This window comes from Megascapheus bottae, chromosome 5, assembly GCF_031878675.1.
Source record: "Megascapheus bottae isolate mThoBot1 chromosome 5, mThoBot2.hap1, whole genome shotgun sequence".
Taxonomy (NCBI): domain Eukaryota; kingdom Metazoa; phylum Chordata; class Mammalia; order Rodentia; family Geomyidae; genus Megascapheus; species Megascapheus bottae.
In genome coordinates this window covers 18,813,319-18,835,132 of record NC_143513.1, presented here as the reverse complement: position 1 = coordinate 18,835,132, position 21,814 = coordinate 18,813,319, and the positions used below count along the sequence as shown (strand labels likewise).

At 40.2% G+C, this 21,814-nt stretch overlaps 1 protein-coding gene across 1 annotated transcript in view; it reads right to left on the bottom strand.

The window, feature by feature from the left end:
- Positions 1-21,814, bottom strand: part of Dnah11 (dynein axonemal heavy chain 11) — a 261,208-nt gene that overhangs the window by 23,196 nt on the left and 216,198 nt on the right. Inside the window, exons 66-73 of the mRNA XM_090332210.1 lie at positions 15,350-15,554; positions 10,931-11,095; positions 8,449-8,589; positions 7,260-7,430; positions 4,396-4,518; positions 2,741-2,934; positions 1,556-1,704; positions 588-715 (exon numbers count right to left, since the gene is read on the bottom strand). Of these exons, the coding sequence (XP_090188336.1) occupies positions 588-715; positions 1,556-1,704; positions 2,741-2,934; positions 4,396-4,518; positions 7,260-7,430; positions 8,449-8,589; positions 10,931-11,095; positions 15,350-15,554 (1,276 nt within the window). The remainder of the gene's footprint in view (positions 1-587; positions 716-1,555; positions 1,705-2,740; positions 2,935-4,395; positions 4,519-7,259; positions 7,431-8,448; positions 8,590-10,930; positions 11,096-15,349; positions 15,555-21,814) is intronic.

Here is a 21,814-nt window from a genome sequence, read left to right as displayed (position 1 = left end):
GGCATTAATTCTAATCTTCCATTAACGGCTTTATTCATGCCAATACTGGGACTTCAGTGCAGGGCTTTGCGTTCTCACTTGACATTTTTGCTCAAGGTTGATATTCTACATACTTAAGCCACACTTCCATTTCTGGCCATTTAATATCTAATTAGAGATAAAAGAGTTTCATGGACTTTTCTGTATGGACTGGCTTTTTGAACCATAACTTTCAAATCTCTTCATCTTGAGTAGCTAAGATTATGGATATGAGCCACCAACACCCAGACTGACTTTGCTAACTTTAAAACAACATGCAACTTCAACATGACTCTAATAATATGACTCCACAAGCTTCTGTGTCCTCAAGTAGTGTAACTGAGTTCCAGATGTCTGTGAGCCAGTACAGCAATAGGATGCTTCCTGATATTTTACATTAGACAGTCATCAATCCAGAGAGGATAGTCATCTTATCCTCCTTACAGGGTAACGGTGGGCAGGTCAACATGTGCCATATATGACCAGGAACCCCCCACTGAGAGGGCAGCTCATCTTTGCCCACCCACTGCCTTCATACCCATTGTCTCTCATGAGAATGAAGTGCTCACCTGAAGCAGGACCCAGTGCCCTCCTTTGGAAGCCTTCTCCAGAGCCATTTCTGCCACCATCTCCTGACCCTGTCCTAGCGACACGTTGTGGAATTTTCCTGACTCAATCGTAAACCCAAGTCTTTTACCTGTAAGAGGACAAACCCCACGAAAAGCAAATGTCAACCAAGAAGAAGGGTAGAGTGTTTTGTGAGGTTCCTTTGTGCTCACAGCAGTTATCTTCTAGGTCACTTGCCCAGAGAAGCCAAACTAAGCAATAGTGGTTTCTCAAGGCAGCATTTTGAGCCCTCCCCAGTTACCACCTCCTTGCAAGCCTTCAGCAAAGCCTGCAGAAATCTCTTCCCCTGGTTTTATAATAATGAAGCTTTTGACATTTTGATAGATGGCAGCATTGTTAGGGAGCTTTCTACACTCCTGCAGGAGTAGCAAAGTACTGCCCAAATAAAAAGGAGCAACAGGTGGTAGCCATCACGTCATTTCTTGAACAGATCAGTTCGCTGGGTAAATGCACAAGCTCTCACCTAGCAAGGCTGCATTTATATGGAGCACATTCGGGTTGGGGCTACATTAACCTGGCATTCCTGGTGTAGGCCGTAGGGAATAGTAATCCAGAGCACAAAGCGATAGGGCCTTGCACAATTGAACAGACTTGCTCTAATGACCATTATTTAGTCACAGGGGGGCACAAGATTACACGAGCATGGAGAAAATTGCCCTCTGGCCCTCATATTGTCAAAAGGTAGAAAACAGCAACAAAGGAAATGTGCATTATGCCAACTAGACGACTGCTCTTTTAGAGCATTTCGTCAGACTACAGTGTTATTAGTCTCACATTTTCCACACATCCAACATTCAACAAATAATAATAATAATAAGCAACAAAAAGATAGCTATGAGCAGAAGGGAAGGCTAAACAGTGACGGGTAAAAGGGAGGAAGGGCAGACCAGCAAGTCTGCTGGCCACTCACCAAGCATCTCCAGCTCTTTAAGAGCATCTACGCCTGGAGACAGGATGAAGAATATGGGGGTGGCTGTGTTGCTCTCTTCAAATGCTTTACACAAGTCCAATCTGGTCCTCTCTACATACCTGGCACCAAGTTTTTCCTCCACAAAATTTCTAGAAAAAGAATATAAAAAAAGAAAAGAAGAGGATCATGGATTTTTGACCTTGGAAAGTCTCAACACCTGGATAAGTACTGGCAGGAAGTGTATCAATGAAATAAAAAAAACTGATGATCAGAAGACTACATTCCCTTTTGGGGGGTTTACCGAGATTCCTCTCCATTCAGAGTAACATTAGCTGCCTGCGTATGGCTGCGCACCCCCCTCAAATCCCCTGCCAGAGTCTCCCTATTACTTATTAACAGTTCATTAGATTTGCCACAGTGCAATTTTCCAGCCTGCTGGGCTTCTCATGAATATACAAATGCTTTTTGGGGTGTTTCTAGCACAAGGAAGCTCAATTAAGCAGGGATTATTCTCCAGCAGTATCAGATTTAGCAGAAAGTAAGTACCAGTGAGCAGAATTAACTTGTAAAGTAGGGTTTGGCAGAGGCCTCAGCAAAGGAGAAATTGGCTGCACAAGACAAAGCGAAAGGAAAAACTAGATGCACATGAGTAGTACTGAAGGGAGAGGAACACAATAAGGAAGGAAGTTGAGAAGCCTTTGGCCAGTGTATTCAAATGAGAATGAGATGGATGTGAATTAAGCTGCTTATTACCATTTGGAAGCCAAAAGGACAAAGCAAAAGGACAAAAGGACCAAGATCTAGACAGGGACTTCTGCTTTGGAATTTCATGGGTTGTGAAGTTACAGGATTTTTTTATTTTTTTTGACATGCATAACCATCAGAGCCAAGGTACTACAAATGATGGAAAGCACATTGGGCTAATAAATGTTTCTGGCTCTCTAAACTCTGCTTACATCCATAACTATCTCTATCATTTCAGAATTGAAGCTTCTCAGGAAGAATATTCTAAGTCTGCCTGGAGACCAACAAGTTTTTAACAGTAGTGATGGATATTGTTGAATAACTTCTCATCACTGGCATCAAGGCCTCCACTAGACCCTCACCCCTCATCTGCCAGGACCAAGTTTCCTCCATGTTAAGTTGTCCTGCCCGCGCCTTCCCCCCCCCCCCCAGCTTGCTTACCTGAGAGCATATGTCATCCTGTCAGGGCGCGCTGCCCTCAAAATCAGCAGCTTCTGTATTAAACTTTTCTTCTTCCATTCTTGTGGTAGTTTTTCTTTTTCTGGACACTCAGATTCCACCCACTTCCTCCATTGCTTGGCAGATCCCTCCACATCCCGGTCTAGGCCCCGAAATTCCTCCAGAAGGGCCACTGCCTGTAACAGAGGAGGGACACAGGATGGAACTGTGTGAGCAGTTATTTACAGCTCATGTGTGAAAGACAGAATCCTAAGACAATAAACTGTGCTAGATAGCCTTCATTTTCTTCTCTGGATCCTACCTTGTACCCTTTTCCTGACCTTCTTAGAGGGAGATCTCTAAGGGAGCTGAAGGCTAACTAAGATACTCTGTTCTCTGACCTGGTTCAATTTTGCTAATTGGAAAGCTCTGGTCAAAACTAGTCTGGAGGGAGTAAAGGAGGAAGATGGGGGTATTTCCTCCCCAATTCCTTTCCTGAGTGCAGGGGAGTGTTTTGGTAGTGATTGTGTCTCAGCTACAGGCCACAGTTTCTCTGGGTTAGTTCCCTCCCACAGCCTCACTTCCCTGTAGTTCCACAACCTCCTCCTCTCCCTTCCCCACTCCCTCCCTGTCTCTGCTCCCTTTTTTGTCCAGACTATAGAGTGCAGCCTGTGTTAACCTCTCTTCCCACCTCCAACATGCCATTTACTTCCTGATGGGGCCCAGTCAGAAACAGTTGAAATGGTCATCTAAAGTGGTCATCTAATTAAAAACTATATTTAAAACAAGCTAAATGTACTATAAAAAATAAGATACAACATATCTGTTCAGTGAATGGAAATGTTTTCTTCTTAGAACAAAGAATCAAGACAAAGGTTTCCATATACTGGACATCTCCAAGGAAGACAAAAACCTGGAAGAATAAACTCTTAGCAACAAGATCTTCTGACAGAAAAGTAAGGATTAAAACTCGACTTCATTTCCTCTCCGCAACATCCTGCTTTGCTTAACTAGTTACAGTAAAAGTAAACTACTGCATTGTTTAATTTTCAGCACTATTTAGAAAAAGTAGAGAAATATATGAAAGAACACAAATGAGATTTTAAATAAATTGAAAACATTTCATTTAAATTGATTGTTATCAAAGGTCCTAACACTGCCCATATTGCTTAATGATTTCTCTATCCACACAATGGTTAGAACTCCTATCTCTCAATAGGAAATTAACCAGTTGAATACACAAAGATTAATAAAACAATATCACATTATATAGTTTGTTTCTGTAACTGTAATGGTACATATCATCAGTATTTTTTAAACTATCTTCCTATGCCAAAGCGGTTATAAAAACCCTTTGAAGCTGGGTGCTGTGGCTCATATTTGTAATTCTAGCTACTCAGGAGATTGAGTTCTCAGGGTCACTGTTTGAAGCCAGCCCAGGAAGAAAAGTTCATGAGACATGTATCTTCAATTAATCACTAGAAAATCAGAAGTAGCTTTGTGGATCAAATTGGTAGAGTACTAGCCTTAAGCAAAAAGACTCAGGAACAGTCAGTGCCCAGGCCCTGAGTTCAAGTCGTACAATCACAAAACAACAACAACAAAAACAAACCACCCCCTCCCCCCAACATTCAGAAACTGAGAAGACATTACTGTACCTTGATAGCACTCCATGACTGAGTAGTTAAGAAGTCGACAGGACTTGGGAAAGTGTGGTTAACAGGGAATTGAAGTAGGAAATCCAGTTCAAGGGGGTCAATCTCTTTGTTTCTCAACAAAATCTTGAGAGCACCCAAAATTGAAAAGGATGATTTAGTTTACATAAAACCACAACAGAGGAAGCAGTCACCATTGAACAACATGATCAAATAGGCAGAGTGAAAAATGATGAGAATTCCAGCACATATCCATTCTACAGCTGAAATAGAGAATCTTACAGTATGTCCTTGATCTGAAAACCACAATGAGAAATTTAATAGGAAAGGCAAATAACTCCAGTCATAGCACCTATGGCTACATGCAGCATTATGTTTGGATGGGGATCCTTGTTTAATCTTCTGTGAGCAGATAAAATGTGCCTTAAAACTTGTGATACAAAAGACAACAGCTGCTGGGCACTGGTGGCTCAAGCCTATAACCCCAGCTACTCAGGAGTCTGAGACTTGAGGATCACAGTTTGTACCTATGCAGGGAAGTCAGTGTGAATCTTATCACCAAGTAGCCACTGAAAGTCTTGAAACGGAAGTATCTCTCACATTGTAGAATGCTAGCCTTGGGTGAAAAAGTGGAGTCAAATCCCAGACTGAGTTAAAATCCCAGTAGTTTTATGTGTGTGCACAAGCACATGTGGGCTAGACAGAGGGCAGAACCCAAATCATGATTTTATTGCAGGTATTGTAGCCAGTGAATTGCAAGATAATGAAAGATCTTTCTTATATGATTATCTGGAAGAAATCAGAAATTGTCTAATACATCTGGCTATGCAAACACATAATTAACTGGAATACATTTAAGACAGTGTGATTATAGAACTGATAATCAGTTGACAGTACATTTGGAGGACACAAAAAGAAATAATTCTAACTTCTACATACAAACTAGAACACTGCACATAGTCAAACACATGAAATGTTTGAGTTAAATGCTATCTAAAAAGTTTTAGATTATCAGTGGTGATGTGCAATTAGCAGGGCTTTATTTTAGTGGCTAATGGATCTTATTTAAATTTAATTTCAGTAAATAAGAAATCATACATATAGATCTGAAGATTTCGTTTACATAGATGATCAAGTATGAGATAGACTACAATTTCTCTATGGGTTCCAAGGGAACTTTTAAATAGATGTGCTTGTCATGAGTTACCATGCTTGGCCTTTTCTTGTTAGGGGAAATATGCAGAAAGACAAGTATTTCATTTTGTTATGCCTTACTGCTGTCCATCACACATTCTACAATGCTTATACTCACATACTCATAGAGAGGCTAATGGAATCTATAAATACCAAAAGCATTAAAAGAGAAGATGTAACATACCGTTGTACACAGCTAGTGTTCACAAGATGTTTTTCTTGAGCAAAGCCCTTTGTAAGAATCAAGATATGTAAGACCCAAACTTTTCCTGTAGGCTTTACATGGTAGAAAAGGCTGTATAGTAAGCTCTCCTGGATTTATTTAGTCAGTTATGGGTTTGAATTCAGGGCCTGGTTGCTGGCCTTGAGCTCTTTTAGCTCGAATCTAGCACTCTACCCCTTCTGGTTTTCTGGTGGCTAGTTGAAAGGTAAGAGTCTCACAGACTCTCCTGTACAGGCTGTCCTTAAACTGTGATCCTCAGCCTCTTAAGTAGCTACGATTACAGGCAAGAGCCACAGCACCCAGCTAGAACCTTTAACCAAATCTTTCGGTGGCTGGGAGTTTAGCCTGATGGTAGAGTGCTTGCCTAGGATGCCAAAGATCCAGGTTCGATTCCTCACTACCCCATACATAGAAAAAAGCCAGAAGTGGTGCTGTGGCTCATGTGGTAAAGCTCTGGCCTTGAGAAAAATACAAAGATGGTGCTCAAGCCCTGAGGCCAAGCCTAGGACTAGTTAGAAACAACAACAAAAACCAAAACAAACAAAAAACCCAAAACCCCCAAATCTTTCGTCTAAGTCCATATAAAGAACTTGTATAAAAGCAGGCCACACTGAAGATGTGCACATGAAGCCATTATGGTGTTCTCTTTGCCCATGCATGACTTTATAAATAGGTTATTGTATTTTTAATCGATAAATATGCACAGAGCAAAATGTGATGCATTGATATGTGTTTACATTGGTGAGTAGTCAAATCAAGTTAATTAACCTATACATCACCTCATATACTAATCTTTAGTATATTTTAGCTACTTGAAATGTATATGTTTTAAGTACTGGAGCTCATACTTAGTGCCCTGCCCTTACTCACCTCCTTGTGGCTGGTGTTCTACCACCCAAACCAACATTTTGTTGGTTAATGGAGATGGAATGTCACAGACTTTGCTGCTCTGCCTGGCTTTTAACTGCGATCTCCTAGGTCTCACCTTTCTGAGTAGCTAAGATTACAAGTGAGTCGCCAGTTCCTCCATTCTTATTAACTATATGCAATGGAACACTATGCAGCCTTTAATAAGAAAGGAATTCTGTCATTAGCCACAACATGGATAAACCTATTCTTTTTTTAAGAAGGACTCTGAGAAATTCAATAGGATCATTATCATTCAGATCTGGACTTACAACCCTGAATCCATAGAACCATTTTATTAGGATCTGGAGGACTCTTTACAAGAACTGAGAAGACGTTTCTTTGGGAGATGACTGTGGCGGTTGCTTAATGTGAACACCCATCTAGACCAAAGCATACGATGTAGGCAAAGGCTTCCCTCATGAAACGGCACACTCTTCTCACGCCACCAAGGCTTCCAAGGAGATGTCTTTGCTTTAGCAGAAGTACATGTTGAACAGAGGCATCTGCTTCTGAGATGCTTCTAAGGGCCTGATCTCCTTACCTGGAAAGCCATCTGGGACAAAAAGGTGAGCTTGTCTTTCTCAAATAGTGCCTGGCTGGTGTAAAGGAAGACGGCATGCGTGATGCTCTCCATCAGGACAGAGATGCGTCCCTGTGAGTCCTCTACCTTGTCAGCCTGCTCTATCGCTCTGTGGAACAGCATGTTGAAAGCCTGGGAAATGGAGGTGATCAGAAAAGGGTAGACAATTGGTACTTGGAGGTTAGCCTCAGGCACACGAAGATCTCCATGGGAGAAGGAAGAAGGTAGGGTTTTTATGAAGATTACACGAGTTCCTGGCACTGAGGAAATACTTGCTGCTGGCTTGTTGCTATGATGGTTGATATGGACAGCATTCTAGAAAATCTACTCACATTTCCTTCCTAGAAACTGGAAGAGATGATTCTTCTTCCTTCCACGCTTGTATTTTAAAAGGAAGTTTTAAACATGTTAACGATAAATACACAAGCATAAATCTACCTTATGTGTATAGTTTGAACAGTGTTTGAAATATTCCTGTTCTTATACAACTGATTTCCAGATCTTTCCATCGTGCAAATGGCAACTCTTTTCCTTAAACAATCTCCCACAGCCCTCTGGCATCCATCACTGCCCCTTCCATGTGTACGAGTTCGAGTACTCAGTGGACTACATGAATGGAGTCCTATATGATTTGTCTTCTTGTGACTGGCTTATTTCAATTAGATAATGGTCTCAAGGTCCAACCATATTGTAGCGTAGTTCAGGTCTTACATCTACAAATTGGAACTCTAGGGAATCTTCTTCAAAATCTGGAACTGTTCATGTAATAAAGGAAAATTATAGGCTTTACTGGGATAAAGTGGAAAAAATGACTTAAAATCACTTAACCATTTTTCTTCAGCAAAGAAATGTAATGAATCTATTTCTAGGAGTACTACATTCTCATAGAAGCCTCAAGGAACAGTCCTTTACACTAAACAAATCTTAAGAGCATTAAGAACCAATACACAAATATAACGTGATGCAATAATACAGACAGTCGACCCTATGGCCTCACTAAAATCTCCTAGAGATTGCCGCCCTGTACCTACTGTTGACTAGACACTCAGGACTTCTTCCTGCATACAGTCATTGCTCAGAAATAAACGAATTTCCAGGAACAAGTGGAAACTTCTTTGTTTTCTGTTCCCCATAGCTTATTTACTATTACCTTCAAAGAGAACTGATAGATGGGATTGATTTTTCTGAGGTCATTAATGACAAAATAAAGCAGAGATGCTCTGGCTGCCACTGGTCGGTAACATTCTCGGGCCTCGTTGATTTTCCTTTCATTTTCTCTTGCCTCCATTACCTATAGAAGGGGAAAACAAGGTAAGCAGCTGAGTCTACATACACAACCTAGGAATGAAAAGGCATGTGTGAAATGGGAGTGTGTGTGTGTGTGTGTGTGTGTGTGTGTGTGTCTGTGTGTCTGTGTCTGTGTGTGTCGCACATGTGCTTGCCAGTAGTGAGGCTTGAACTTAAGGTCTTATGCTATCACTCAACTTTTTCCCTCATGGCTGACATTCCACCCTGCCAGCCACATCTCCCCTTCCAGCTCTTGGCTTGTTCACTGGAGATCAGAATCTCCAAGTTTCATGAACTCCAGCTGGCTCTGAACAATAATCTTTAAATCTCAGCTTCCTGAGTAGCTAAGATTATTGGCATGTCCCATTAATGTATGGCAGAAAAGGGTTTGTATTGAAATTTATCTGTTGCTTATATATTTTAAACATTAGCAAAAATTAATCGTACGAAGGGATTTTATTGTGATATTTATTTACAATATACCTATAAAGTTCTTTAATCTAATTCACATTACAAAAGATACTTTCTTAAGTCCTCCTCCTTTTCCTTTTCATACTTTTAGATTCATACTTTTAAATTTAAGTTTCAGTGGGAATGAACATCACTCTTATTGATTTAAGACTGCAGATTTAAACAAACCTGATTGTTTGGGGTTCTCCACTGTTTGTTTCTGAGGAATGTCACCTTCCTGCCTCTCCGTTGTCTTTCAGGGCTTAATAACTCAGCTCTATCACCTCCCAGGGATGGCTCTTAAAAAGTCTACTGGGTCGATTCGATGCCAATAAATTTATTAGGTAATAAGGCATCCAGAAGCAGTCAAGGACAATAATACAACCAATTGCCATGCTTACTAAAAAGCCTTTATGTGAACCCTCTCCTGACTGTCTTATTCTAATGGTACCAAATCATCCATATGCTCACATAGTTCCATTTGTTTTTATGTACCAACCTTTGGGCACACTCACAGAGATAATTAAAGGGAAAACCTACCATTATCAACCAACATATTCATTTTTACTTGAAGGTCAAAAAATGTCTGTTTCTTTCATCTAGGATTATTTATTGCTGGGCTGATAGCTTTATAAGGAACAGTGTTTTTTCCTCAAGAATCTCTCCAGAGTTGATTATTTGTATAGAAAAGAGAAAATGTGCAGCTAAGAAGAAAGTCAATATATGGTTATATATAAAGAAGATAGGAAGCAACCTTTTAAGATACAATTAGAAGTTAACTTTAAAGCCAAGACTTAATTTACTTAATTGCCCTAATCGTTACTATCTGAGGAGCCAACTAGAATTCACTTACTAGGAAAAAAAGTAGTGTAATTTGGGATTCCATTTCCTTGCTTAATTTAAGACACATGTATTGAATGTATGGTGACACAGTTTCTGCTGGGTAATTAATAGATTACTTAGTAATGAGTATATTTTAGAAGGCAAGCGACTTTGAAATAATGAGCATTAAACAGTCAATGGTCACTTGTGAAAGTCCCATGTAATACTCCCACATTTGGCACATCAGGTTTAACAGGAGGCCTACACAATAAAGATCTTTACTTGCTTTTACGAAGTATCACTTTCCTTGGGTTAAATAATACATTTGATAACAGCAAAGGATGACTCCTTACTCCTGCCACTACCAGGCCTGAAATAAAACTTCAGCTTGAAAAATTTCTTTAAAATGTTCAATAGAAGCCTGGCACCAATGGCAAATGCCTGTAATCCTAGCGACTCAGAAAGATGAAATCTGAGTATTTCAGTTCAAAGCCAGCCAGGCAGAAAAGTGTCTGTGAGACTATCTCCAATTAATCACCAGAAAATCAAAAGTGGCACTGTGGCTCAAAGTGGTAGCTGTGGCTCAAAGTAGTAGAGCACTAGCCTTGAGCAAAAGAGTTCAGGGATAGCATCCAGGTGCTGAATTGAAGCCCCGTGACTGACCAAAAAAAAAAAAAAAAAAAAGAAAAAGAAAAAAAAGAAAAAGTGTCCAATGGACTGGGTAACTTTCAAGAAGAGACCTAGGATATAAACATGAGGAACTAAATGCCTTTTGAGATGTTTTGGCACATAAGTTAACAGGCTTCTATATTCTTCAAGTCTTGTGAGTCAAGAGTAATATGAACCTGCCAGAGTCTACCTTGATTGGCCAGATCTCTGTGGCCAAGCTCAACCACCTGCATCATCATCTTAAATCCCACACAGTCCAACTTTGGAGTGGAATTTGTTAAGTGACCCGAACTCCACAACCCCTCAGCCCTCTCAGCATAACTGCCACATTTGAATCCTAGGCTGCTTTCATGCATCACATTCAAATAGCACTGACTCCGCTGGGGTTTCCTGCCCTTTCTTACCTGGCGCTCTATTTCCGCTGCAGTGGCCTTGGTGGTTTCCAATCTCTCCACCAAGTCAGTGTCATCCAGGAAGCTCCCCTCTGCTGCAGAGAGGTACAGCAGCAGGTCATCCTCCAACAGCTTCAGCTCTATCTTAAAGTCATTTTGGTGTTTTGTCAGAACCAGCTGATGTAAACCAAGAAATGAATGAGAAAGAGCTATTACATACATGTTTAAGTGGAGTCTTTAATCCTAAACTCTATGGATTTAGTATAGGTATAACAAAGCACACACCATTGAAACCATAATAATCATATTTTTCAAAAACAAATTCTTTTAAACCATTTAAAAGGCATATCAAGAACTGCTTAGAAAGCCATAATCTGGAGAGTAAACACTTGTCATAATCATTTATATCATGAACCTCTAGGAAGAATTTGTGTAGGAAGAATTTGAAAACTTCTAGCTTCTCTGACATAAGAAAACATGGCACATTCAGTGTTCTACAATGAAAAACAAAAGGCTAAGCAGTAATTCTACCAGAGAACTAAGGTCACAGGGCCAGCTGCCATCCTGAAAACTATACAAGCAAAATAGCACAAGCAATTCCTTTTTTTCCCCCCCTAGGTATGTGGTACCAAGGAACTGAACCTGGGTCTTAGTACATGCTAGGCAAGCACTCTACCACTAGGCCAAACTCCTGACCCCCTGTATAAGCAAAATAGATTCAAACTATTGGAACATACATCATAATTGGCCAGTGGCCGGAGGCAGAGGGAGACAGTCAAAAAAGCCCCACCAGGGTTCTTGCAGTAAAGGCAGGAGAAAATGCACTTAAATAGGGGTAAAGAATTCTTTTGTGATAAACTCAGGGGAAAAGTAACAATTTTAGATAGGGAAACCAGAAAACCTTGAACCTAACATAAACCTGTACACAAGGTAAACTGCTCTGCCAGGGCTGGGACCTAGGGGCGGCCAATTAGATAGCTCAGGCACCTCATCACTGCTGAACTCACCTAGAAGGGGGAGAAAAGGCTAAGGAGCTCCTTTGAAGGTTACAGACTAGAAGCCTAAGTCTACTAAAACATATCCAGGAGAATTAACTACAAGATTACAGAATTCTAAACCTCCAGAACCACAACCACAGAATCTGGTTTAAGTACAGGGGGATCGTGAGAGAGAGCTGCAAGACTCAGATTCTATTTAAGAGGGGAGTTTTAGAGAAATTCAAAATGAAGAGGCAGCTGAGAATAAGGATACTAGAAGACATCAAAGGATATGCCATCTACAGCTATAGGAAACATTTAAACACAACCAACACCAGCCATATGAAGATAAATTTTCACAATGAAACGCTATCTGGGCTCCAACTATCCAATATATTGTGACTGGCTTTCAACAAAAACGCAAAGGACATGCTAAAAGTCTGAAGAAACAATGTAAACTTCAGAACAAGATGCAGGAGCACTGCATCTATAAGCTTTAACTTACTCAGGAAACTAAGATCTGAGAATCTAGATTCTAAGCCAGCCAAGGCAGACAAATCCCTGTGACTCTTATCTATAATTAGCCAAAAAAACTCTGGAAGCAGAGACAGGGATCAAGTGATGAGAATGGCAACTATGATCAAGAAAGCTGAGCCAGTCACAAGAACATGAGGCCCTGACTTTAAGCTCCAGTGCTGGCACAATAAACAAAAGCTGCAAGGATGGCTGGATATAAGAACTGCTGTCAGGAATATCAAAAATAATGAGTTGTCATATACTAAGAGCTCTTCTGAAAAAATAGGCAACACATAAGAACATGAGGGATATACATGAGCAGAGAGATGAGAGCTCAGTGAATCAAAATAGAATACTAGAAATAAAAATGAGCAAATGCTTTTGATGTGCTGGACACGATCATGGAAAGATTTCCAGTGGCAACTTCTTCTCTGAAGAGAAAATAAAGAAAACTTAAAGCAACAAACATGTAAAAGGATTACCAAAACGGGGTGGGAGGGGGAGTTAAAGAAATACTGGGAATAACCACACTAAAATTTTTCAAAATTAGTGATAGATGCTACAGATTTAGGAAGCGTATACAACAGAAACACACATTCAAACTGCAGAAATCCAAAAACAAAGAAACTTTGAAGGAATCCATGTTGATAGAGAAACACCTTACCTATGGACAGAATAAGCATCACTAAATATAAAAGGGAAATTCAAAGTATTTAAAATATTTTGTGTGTGAAGTAACCAAACAAGATTTTTGTCTCCTGTCAAATTATCCTTATAAAGTAAAAAAATAATTTTAGACAAACAAAAATGGAAGAATTTTGACCTGTTTCACCATAAAAGTTTGAAATGATTTGTTTGTAAGGAAGAAATATAAATGAAAATGCTAGATATTTGACTTTTCTTACTTTTAGTTGACCAATTTACTCAAAAGTATGATAGCAACAACATATCCAATAGATTATTTTACGTAAATGACATGAATGACAGTAATGTTGTAAGGATGGGGAGGAGAAAGGCATTAAATAGATCCTGCATTGTCTCTGAAGTAGTTTAGTATATTTGAACATAAACCTAGATTGGTTGTAAGACAACCATTGAAAAAAAATTGTTTTTGGTCAGTTATGGGGTTTGAACTCAGCCTGGGCACTGTCCTTGAGCTCTTCAGCTCAAGGCCAGTGCTCTATCATTTGAGCCATAGTACCACTTCCAGTTTTCTGGTGGTGAATTAGAGATAAGTGTCTTACAGACTTTTGTGTCCAGGGTGGCTTTGAACTGTGATCCTCAGCTCTCAGTCTCCTGAGTAGCTAGGATTATAGGCATGAGCCATTGGTGACTGGTCTGAATTTTTTTAAAAGGCAGGGATTGCTAGAGCACATTAATGATAACACCCAATGAATGTTGACTACAAAACCCAGCAATGATCTCCCCTTTTACTAACATACATAAACTATAAAAAATGCTTCATTGTGATACACACACTCATATATTATATATATATATATACATATATATATATATTTTATGGCCGGACCTAGGGCCTGAACACAGGGCTGGAGCACTGTCCTTGGGCTTTCTCAAGGCCACAGCTCTACCTCTTCAGCCACAACACCATTTCCAGCTTTTTCTATGTATGTGGTACTGAGGAATTGAATCTGGGTCTTAGAGCATGCCAGGCAAGCACTCTACCACTAGGCCAAACTCCTGGCCCTCATTGTGATATTTTCATACATATATATCATTGTTCACATTCATCCTCACTATTCTTTCCAACTATGATAACTGGGGGCCTAAAACCTTGCATAAGTTCAGTGTCATTAATCAAATAGATCTAATGACATATATGTATGTGGAATGCTGGTGGGGTTTTTTTTGTGTGTGGGGGTCATGTGGCTAGAACTTGGCCTGGTCACTGTCCCTGAGCTCTTCAGCTCAAGGCTGCTGCCCTACCCCTGGGCTTGGGTGTTGTCCCTGAGCTCTTCAGCTCAAGGCTACTGCCCTACCCTTGAGCCAAGCCCCACTGCCTGTTTTCTAGAGGTTAATTGTAGATAAGAGTCTCAGGACCTTTTGTGTCCTGGCTGGCTTTGAGCCTTGATCCTGAGATCTCAGTCTCCTGAGAATCTAGGATTATAGGCGTAAGCCACCGTGCTGGCTAGCATGCTGTTTTTTAATCTCAAAATGGAACGTTTTCTCAAGATGGATCAGATAGTGAACCATAAAACATACTTTAGCAAGTTTGAAAGAATCAAAATCATACGCCATGCATCACTACATTAAATGAGTTGTCAACAACATACAAGTGGAAGGCAAAAAGGCCAGAAAAACTAGAAAAACAACTCAAGCATTTTCCCCCATTCCTCTTCTACTCCATCTCTCTTTTCCTTTCTCCCCTTCCAACCTCTTTCCTTCCTCTTCTTTCTCATCTCCATCTCTCACCATCAGTTCAGTCCATGTCCAAAATATACTAATACCCCCTCCTCTTGGCCACCAATTGGAGTGTCCGAGTTGCTTGCTGTTAGGACTAAGCAATACAAGCTGGACAGTATAGAAGTACTGGGTTCCCACAGATCAGCCAAGGTGCACTAGCAAGCCCACATCTCTTTTTCCTTGAAAAAAAAAAAGTCAAAACATAAACCAGTGTACTCATGAAAGAAAATGCTAACGATAGGATGAGGAGAACTCTCCCTCCCAGTTGTCCCAGACCACAGACCAGCTCCTTCTTCAGCCATCATACCTTTGCTCTCCCTGCCCAAATACCAATGACTCTACACAGGACCCAAAGGCCAGCACTACTCTGTAAAGAGTTGTAAGTTTTCCATTTTAGATTCCAAGATACTGGAGGACAAGAATCCTACCGAACCTTGCATGCCTGTGCCTTGCATTATAATTTGTGTAAAGGGGATGAGGAATAACTGTTGGAAGATGATGTAATAACTTTTACCTTAAGTTTCTCCAAATCTGGCCTTTCAATACTGACTACCTCAGCCAGCAGCTGGGCTTCAAGACCATCTTCTGTGACTGTGAAATTGAGGAGGGTTGTCTGAGCTTGTAGTTCTGGCTTGTAATGAGGATTTGCTAGTTTGGTGTGAAGGATCAGGCGGAAGTTCTTGTTAAATTCACATTCTTTATCTCCAATCTTGATATACCTACAGAGGATATAATACAATATGCTTACGAGATGCTTGGAACAGATACTAAGGCTTCATTCTACTCCTATATTCTGATAATATACCTCAGCCAAAAGACAGGAGATGAAGATTCTCACTGTTCTCAGTTTTTTTTTAATACAGGGCTAAAAATGACCTGACCAAGAACCCTCACATGTGAAATGGTGACAGTAACAGCACTCATCTTGTAATGTCACTCCAACATTTAAATACAATCAACCCCACACCAGCAAATGTTAGCTTTTCTTTACTGTGATTAAATGTATACTAAATAAACATTTCCAGTATTTGTTTCCTTGATAGAGGTTTTATTATTTTCATAGCAAAGCACCGCTATTTTTTAAGGATAAAACAGATATGCAAGTTTTGATGTAAATGTATATACATATATACACATGCACACATATACATTAATATGTATTTATATATATACATATATACATGTATAAACTATGTATCTTTAAAAATGCAGTAATGCATTATTACAGTATAATAAATCATTAACATAAACATATGTCATTTAATAGCATAATTTTTCTAAATGTAAAATATTAAAAATACATATATGCTTAACCTCTTTGGCCACTCTTGTATTCTCTTTTCTGCTAGGAACCTGTTATTTGTATTGACTTACAGGAAAAACTTTTCAGTTCAAGCAACAGACAGAAGGACAGACAGAAACCAAAACCATGCATACTGGCACTTAAAGACTTTTTTTTCAGGTAGCCTAAACTTCACAGGCTGAAGAGTCATGTAAGTATTTGTCCTAAATAATGACCTTCTCACTCTTCTGCTTTATCTTAACACCTCATGAACATTCTGGATCCTTCCCTATTACATGTATAGGACTTACTGACTGCAAGGATGCTAACATCAAAATGATGGAATTTTATACAAAGCTCATGTTACCTTTAATGTAAATATACACTTTACATATGTCATGAGAAGAGAAAAAATATTTACTACCTGCCTCACTGATATATAGGTATTTCATTGTTTTTATCAAGTTTGGAAAATTAGGCATAGGCAAAAGAAAAGACACTATGTAAGAGGTTGAGCATTTATTTGCGATAATTAACAAATATTTGGTGCTCTTAAAATAAAATAATGCAACAATGTTCCAGAAAGTTGCTGGGGGGGTAGATGTTACATAATTATATCTTACAGTAGTTACATAGGGTGTCTAAGACTCATTGATCACTCTATTTGTTTAGAGAAATTTTCATGAAATTCCTTTAATGTATAGAGATTATAAAGAAGTCTAATTTTTGACAGTTGCCTATAATCCTACCTTTTTAGAAAATGGAGATCTGAGAATTCCAGTTTGAAGCTAGCCTGTGGAAGACAGATCTTCAAAATACTTATCTTCAACTAACCAGCAAAAATCCAGAAGTGGAGGGATGGCTCAAGTGGCTTAGTGCCAGCTATGAGACACAGTCAGTGGAGAGCACAAAGACCTGAGTTCAAGCCCCCATAACCAACAACTCTGTCACTATGTTGATAAAGCTTTACTAACCTGAGCATGAATTTTTAAAATCTCAGAGGATTGATGAAATTCATCACTATCCCCAGGGGATTGTTCAGGGCCACACATGGACAGCAAAGCCAAGGAAGCCCAGGGGCCTTCAGTTGGTCTCCTGTATCCATGAGTGGGGAATCCACAGATAGAGAGAGCCCATTGTGTACTATAATATGTATGAATCCAAAAAACCTTAGGCCAAGCAAAAGAATTCAGTCACAAAAGACTATACATTCTATCATTCCACTTATCGGAAATGTCCAGCCTAAGAAAATCAATAGTGACAGAAAGTAAATTAGTGGGTACTTAGGATTTTTAATTCTGAAACTGATTATAATGATGGCCATTGAACTTGTGAATATACTACAAACTAATGAACTATGTGCTTTAATTGTATACTTGAAATGGATTGGATGTTATGTGAGTTATATATCAATAGGAACCTTACCAAAAAAAAAAAGAAAGAAAGAAAAAAGAAAACCGTTTAGGACGTCAAATCATTAACATTTGAGCTTCTAGCACTGGGTCAGCTCAGTAATCATGTGAACTGCAGCTTCTTAGACGCTAACACTTATCTCCTGAACACAATGGAATGTGTTACAGCATGGTTCCATTGACAAGAACACTTGTTGTGTGTCTGAATTTTAAGAGCGTCCATGTCATGGGTCTTACATTTAAAGGAGACACCAAAGTGTTCACCTCCATAATGAAGCAAGTATATACACACCTGTGAACACTCTGTGACTTTCTGGCTGTTAGTCCAATTGGAGATTCTCAGAGAGTGCAACATCTGGCAAAATAAAATCTTCCATGGTAAAAGGCTGTTTGCCTTTTCCCTCCCTGGTTTTTTGGTGACCAGATTTAAGATTATATTTCATAAACTTCACGTTCTAATCACTGTTTAAAAAATTAAAACATTACATAGAGGCTCAACCCTCCTAATCCTACATCCTCAGGAGGCTGATATCTGCGTGATTGAAATTTGAAGCTGGCCTAGGAAGAGAAGTGTGCCAGTCTCCATCTCCAGTAACTCAGCAGAAAGTTGCCATGGAGGTGGGGCTCAAGTAGTAGAGTGCCAGTTGTGAGCAAACAGAAGGAGCAAATGCCAAGCCCTGAGTTCAAACTCTGATACTGGCCAAAAGAAAAATAATTAAATTGATGAGCACCAAATCAAGCAAGATTACAGTTTTCATGATTGTTGTGCTGTGATGGGACAGAATTGGGAACTATGGGTAAGAATTTTAAGATAAACATGGTGTGTGTTTATGCTGTGTTCCCTTGTGTACATAAAAATAAAAACCAGCCACTAGCAATGTACCGTATGTTTTGAAGGCATTCGTTGAAAATCTAGATCTTTGTGAGCGCTAACATGATGTCAGAAGTTGAAAATTCTATCCTGACACAATGTGATGTGTCACAGTCAAACATAAGTGCACTAAAAATAAGTGTATTAACATGAGCATGTAAGTGAGGCATATACAAAACAAACTTTCATATTAGACACTTGGGTTGCATCCTCAGCATGACACTCTCTCTCTCTCTCTCTCTCTCTCTCTCTCTCCCTCTCTCTCTCTCTCTCTTTCTCTCTCTCTCTCTCTCTATATATATATGCAAATACTGTAAAATCTTAAAACAGTAAAAATCTGAAATATCTCTGGTTCTACTATTTCAGATGAAAGGTACTCACTCAGCCTTTAAGGAATGTAAGGGTTTAGTGTGGAATTCCTCCAAAGGGGAAGGGCAAACCTCTGTCATAAAAAAAGACTAGAGTAACCATTTCAGGCTCCATGGGCACAGCTTTGTCACCTGTCCTTCTTGTATACAACCCTCTAAGTATCATTCTTAGCCTATTAGTCCTGCCTCGGCAGGTCACTTGTCTGCATCTCTCTTTACAATGTTTTTATCTAAAGTATTTGTACAAATGAGTTTCATTTTCACAAGTCAGACTAGGAGAACTTGGTCCATACCATCCCTTCCATTCTTCTCCCTCATTATCTTTGCGAATTCCATCTAAACCCTTAAATTCCATCGTTAAACTTTTATATATTGTACATTGAATATGGTGACTGTTCACTCTTACCCTTCGTAGCATGTCTCTTGAAGATGGTGGTTCTAGGATAATCTTTTTTCACAGCGTTATTAGCTAATGCTTCCAATCAGCCACCACAGGAAAGTATCTCCCCCTCTCTGAATTCTCAAGCATGCACACACGTGTGCACGCACGCACACACGCCCCCCCCACACACACACAGAGGCCAACTGGCACATGGGGCTCTGACAATATTCCATATGGGTAGGGTGAAGATTTTTTCTTTTTTTTGTCAGTTGTAGGGCTTGAACTCTGGGTCTGGGCGCTGTCCCTGAGCTCTTCAGCTCAAGGCTAGTGCTCTACCGCTTGAGCAACAGTGTCACTTCCTAGGGTAAAGGTTTTAACTGCTTAGATATTTAGCCAAAAATATGACCTATAGCCATGCTCTGTAAGATGCCTAATGTGACTCTGGCTCTGTATCTCCCTTGTATGCATATGTAAGTTCTGAAACTCTAGCAAACCCGAGTTTGAGAGCCGTATGCATTACTTTGACTAATCTATTTCATCTGTGAGGAGACAAGAGTTAAAGACTCATGAAGGTGAGAGCAGAGGAGGAGAGGGGTGGGGTAGGAAAGAGTTCCACTATGGCAAAGAGGAAAAATGTTGATAAAATTGGGTTTTACATCTTGGTCAGAAACATTATGCAATAGCTTTAGATTTCCCAGGAACAATAAATTATCCTCAACTGGGCTGTTTATTATGTATGAAAGACAAAAATTGTACAACGATCCAGTGAGTTTTATCATTGCTGTTAGGTTAATTTTTGGTTAATATCCTATCTGGGAAAATGAAACAAAACTATTAGTACTCTCTCATGATTTCAAGAAAACAAAAACAAAAACAATAGAATTTAACCAGAGGGGTGGAGAAAGCAGAGAGAATTATCTTGTTGTCTCCATAAAAGACAGGAAATGCACACGTCTGAGTATCAAAGGCAGCTACCAGCTCCTGAAATTAAACCAGGAGCAAGAGCAGGAGAGGAAGGATCAAAGACTGGGAAGTCTTCTTCCTTTCTTAAAGCAGGGCTCTTGAGCCACTGCCACCAAGAATGGGGTACACTGGCCCCTGCCATGGAATCACACTGAGCATCAAGTTGTGGCAGCATCTCTAAATCTGGGGGTGGGGAAGGTGTCAGTTGCTCCCAGGGGATCCATATATTCCTCTCCCAATGAGTGAACTCCCCTCCCCTTCTCTGGCTGAGATTTGCTGGTTTAGAGGTGACAGTGATTTTTTGAGACCTTGGAATTGAAACAAAAATTATTTTTCCCAGTACAAACACAATGCTCTAATTGACTAGGACATCAGTAAGTCAAAAACATCCCATCTCACCTAGAGGACTGGTAACTTTACAGCATGCAGCGCCCCTAGAGATGGGTCAGCTGATTCCTTTTCATGGACTCTGAGAATTTATGACTTGTCCAAGATCACAACACTTGAGTGGCAGGGCTGGGACTGGAAGGTGAGTCTCTAGGTTCCTCGTAGGAAGTTCATTTCAGTGCTTTGCAGGACAAGCTGACCTGCTCCAACAGACCTGTATTATCTGAATCAAGCTATTTAACGTCCTATCACAAGATGATATTGAAAGAATATGATGGAGTTGGGGTGAATCTACAGCACCAGAGAAACTGCTGCTAGACTAAGACAATTTTATCATTTTGAGAGCTTGTTTGGAGGTTCTACAGGGGAGTTCAGCCTCTTGTATACCCTTGACCAAACATTGGTGCTCCTCTATCAAGGATGGTTGTCCTCTTCAACCGCGTGTGCAGATTCTGGTGTGTGTGGGGGTGGGGTATGCACATGGAACCATGAAGGAGGAAGAGGGCCAGTCAGATCAGCTGAATCAACCCTGGAAATCACCTGGGTGACACAGATGCCACAGCCAAGTCACCCTCATACCCCAGTTTTAACATTTTATAGCTGGACCAGTCCCCTGTGGTGAAGCTCTGCCCTGTGGAATTGTGGTGAAGATGACCTCATGAGGATCTGTCTATGGCTTGGAAGGAGGAGCTGCAGAAACTGTGGCTGGACTAGGTATAGACCTGCTTGGGCTCCTGACAGGAATCTTTGGAGACTGAGACAAACACATTATTACTGCGGCTACTCCCACCACCACCCCCCATTTCAGGAGAAAGTAGTGACTTACTAAGTAAGCTGTTGCAGAGTGCTAGCTCAGCCAAACTTTTGAATCAGCCTTTCCCCATCCTTGACAACAGAGTATGTGTGCTCTCTGGCCTTGGAGTGTCTGGCCTATCTCTTCAGTTGGACTCCTCTGTCTGCCAGCATCACCCCATCCCTTCTCATTACCATCTTCCATTTTGCATGCTTTGGCAGAGACATCTAGGCCAGAAAGATGGCAGCAGTGAATGGTAGCAGCCAGAACTGTCTTGGAACAGGTGTGTGCCCAGCACGGAGTGTTTATATGACCTGAACTCATGTCTAGAACTCTGTGTGTATGGAATGTGAAGCCCACTTACTGCATATGTTCCAGCAGACCCTTCGCCTCCTGTAGAAGATCACCAGGGATAATAATCCCCACATGGTGAAAAGCAGGGAAGAGAGCTCAAGGAGAATGATATTAAGAAGTTGGCCTTCTTTGGCTCTTGAGGAGTGTTCACCTAAGGAGAACTGAGT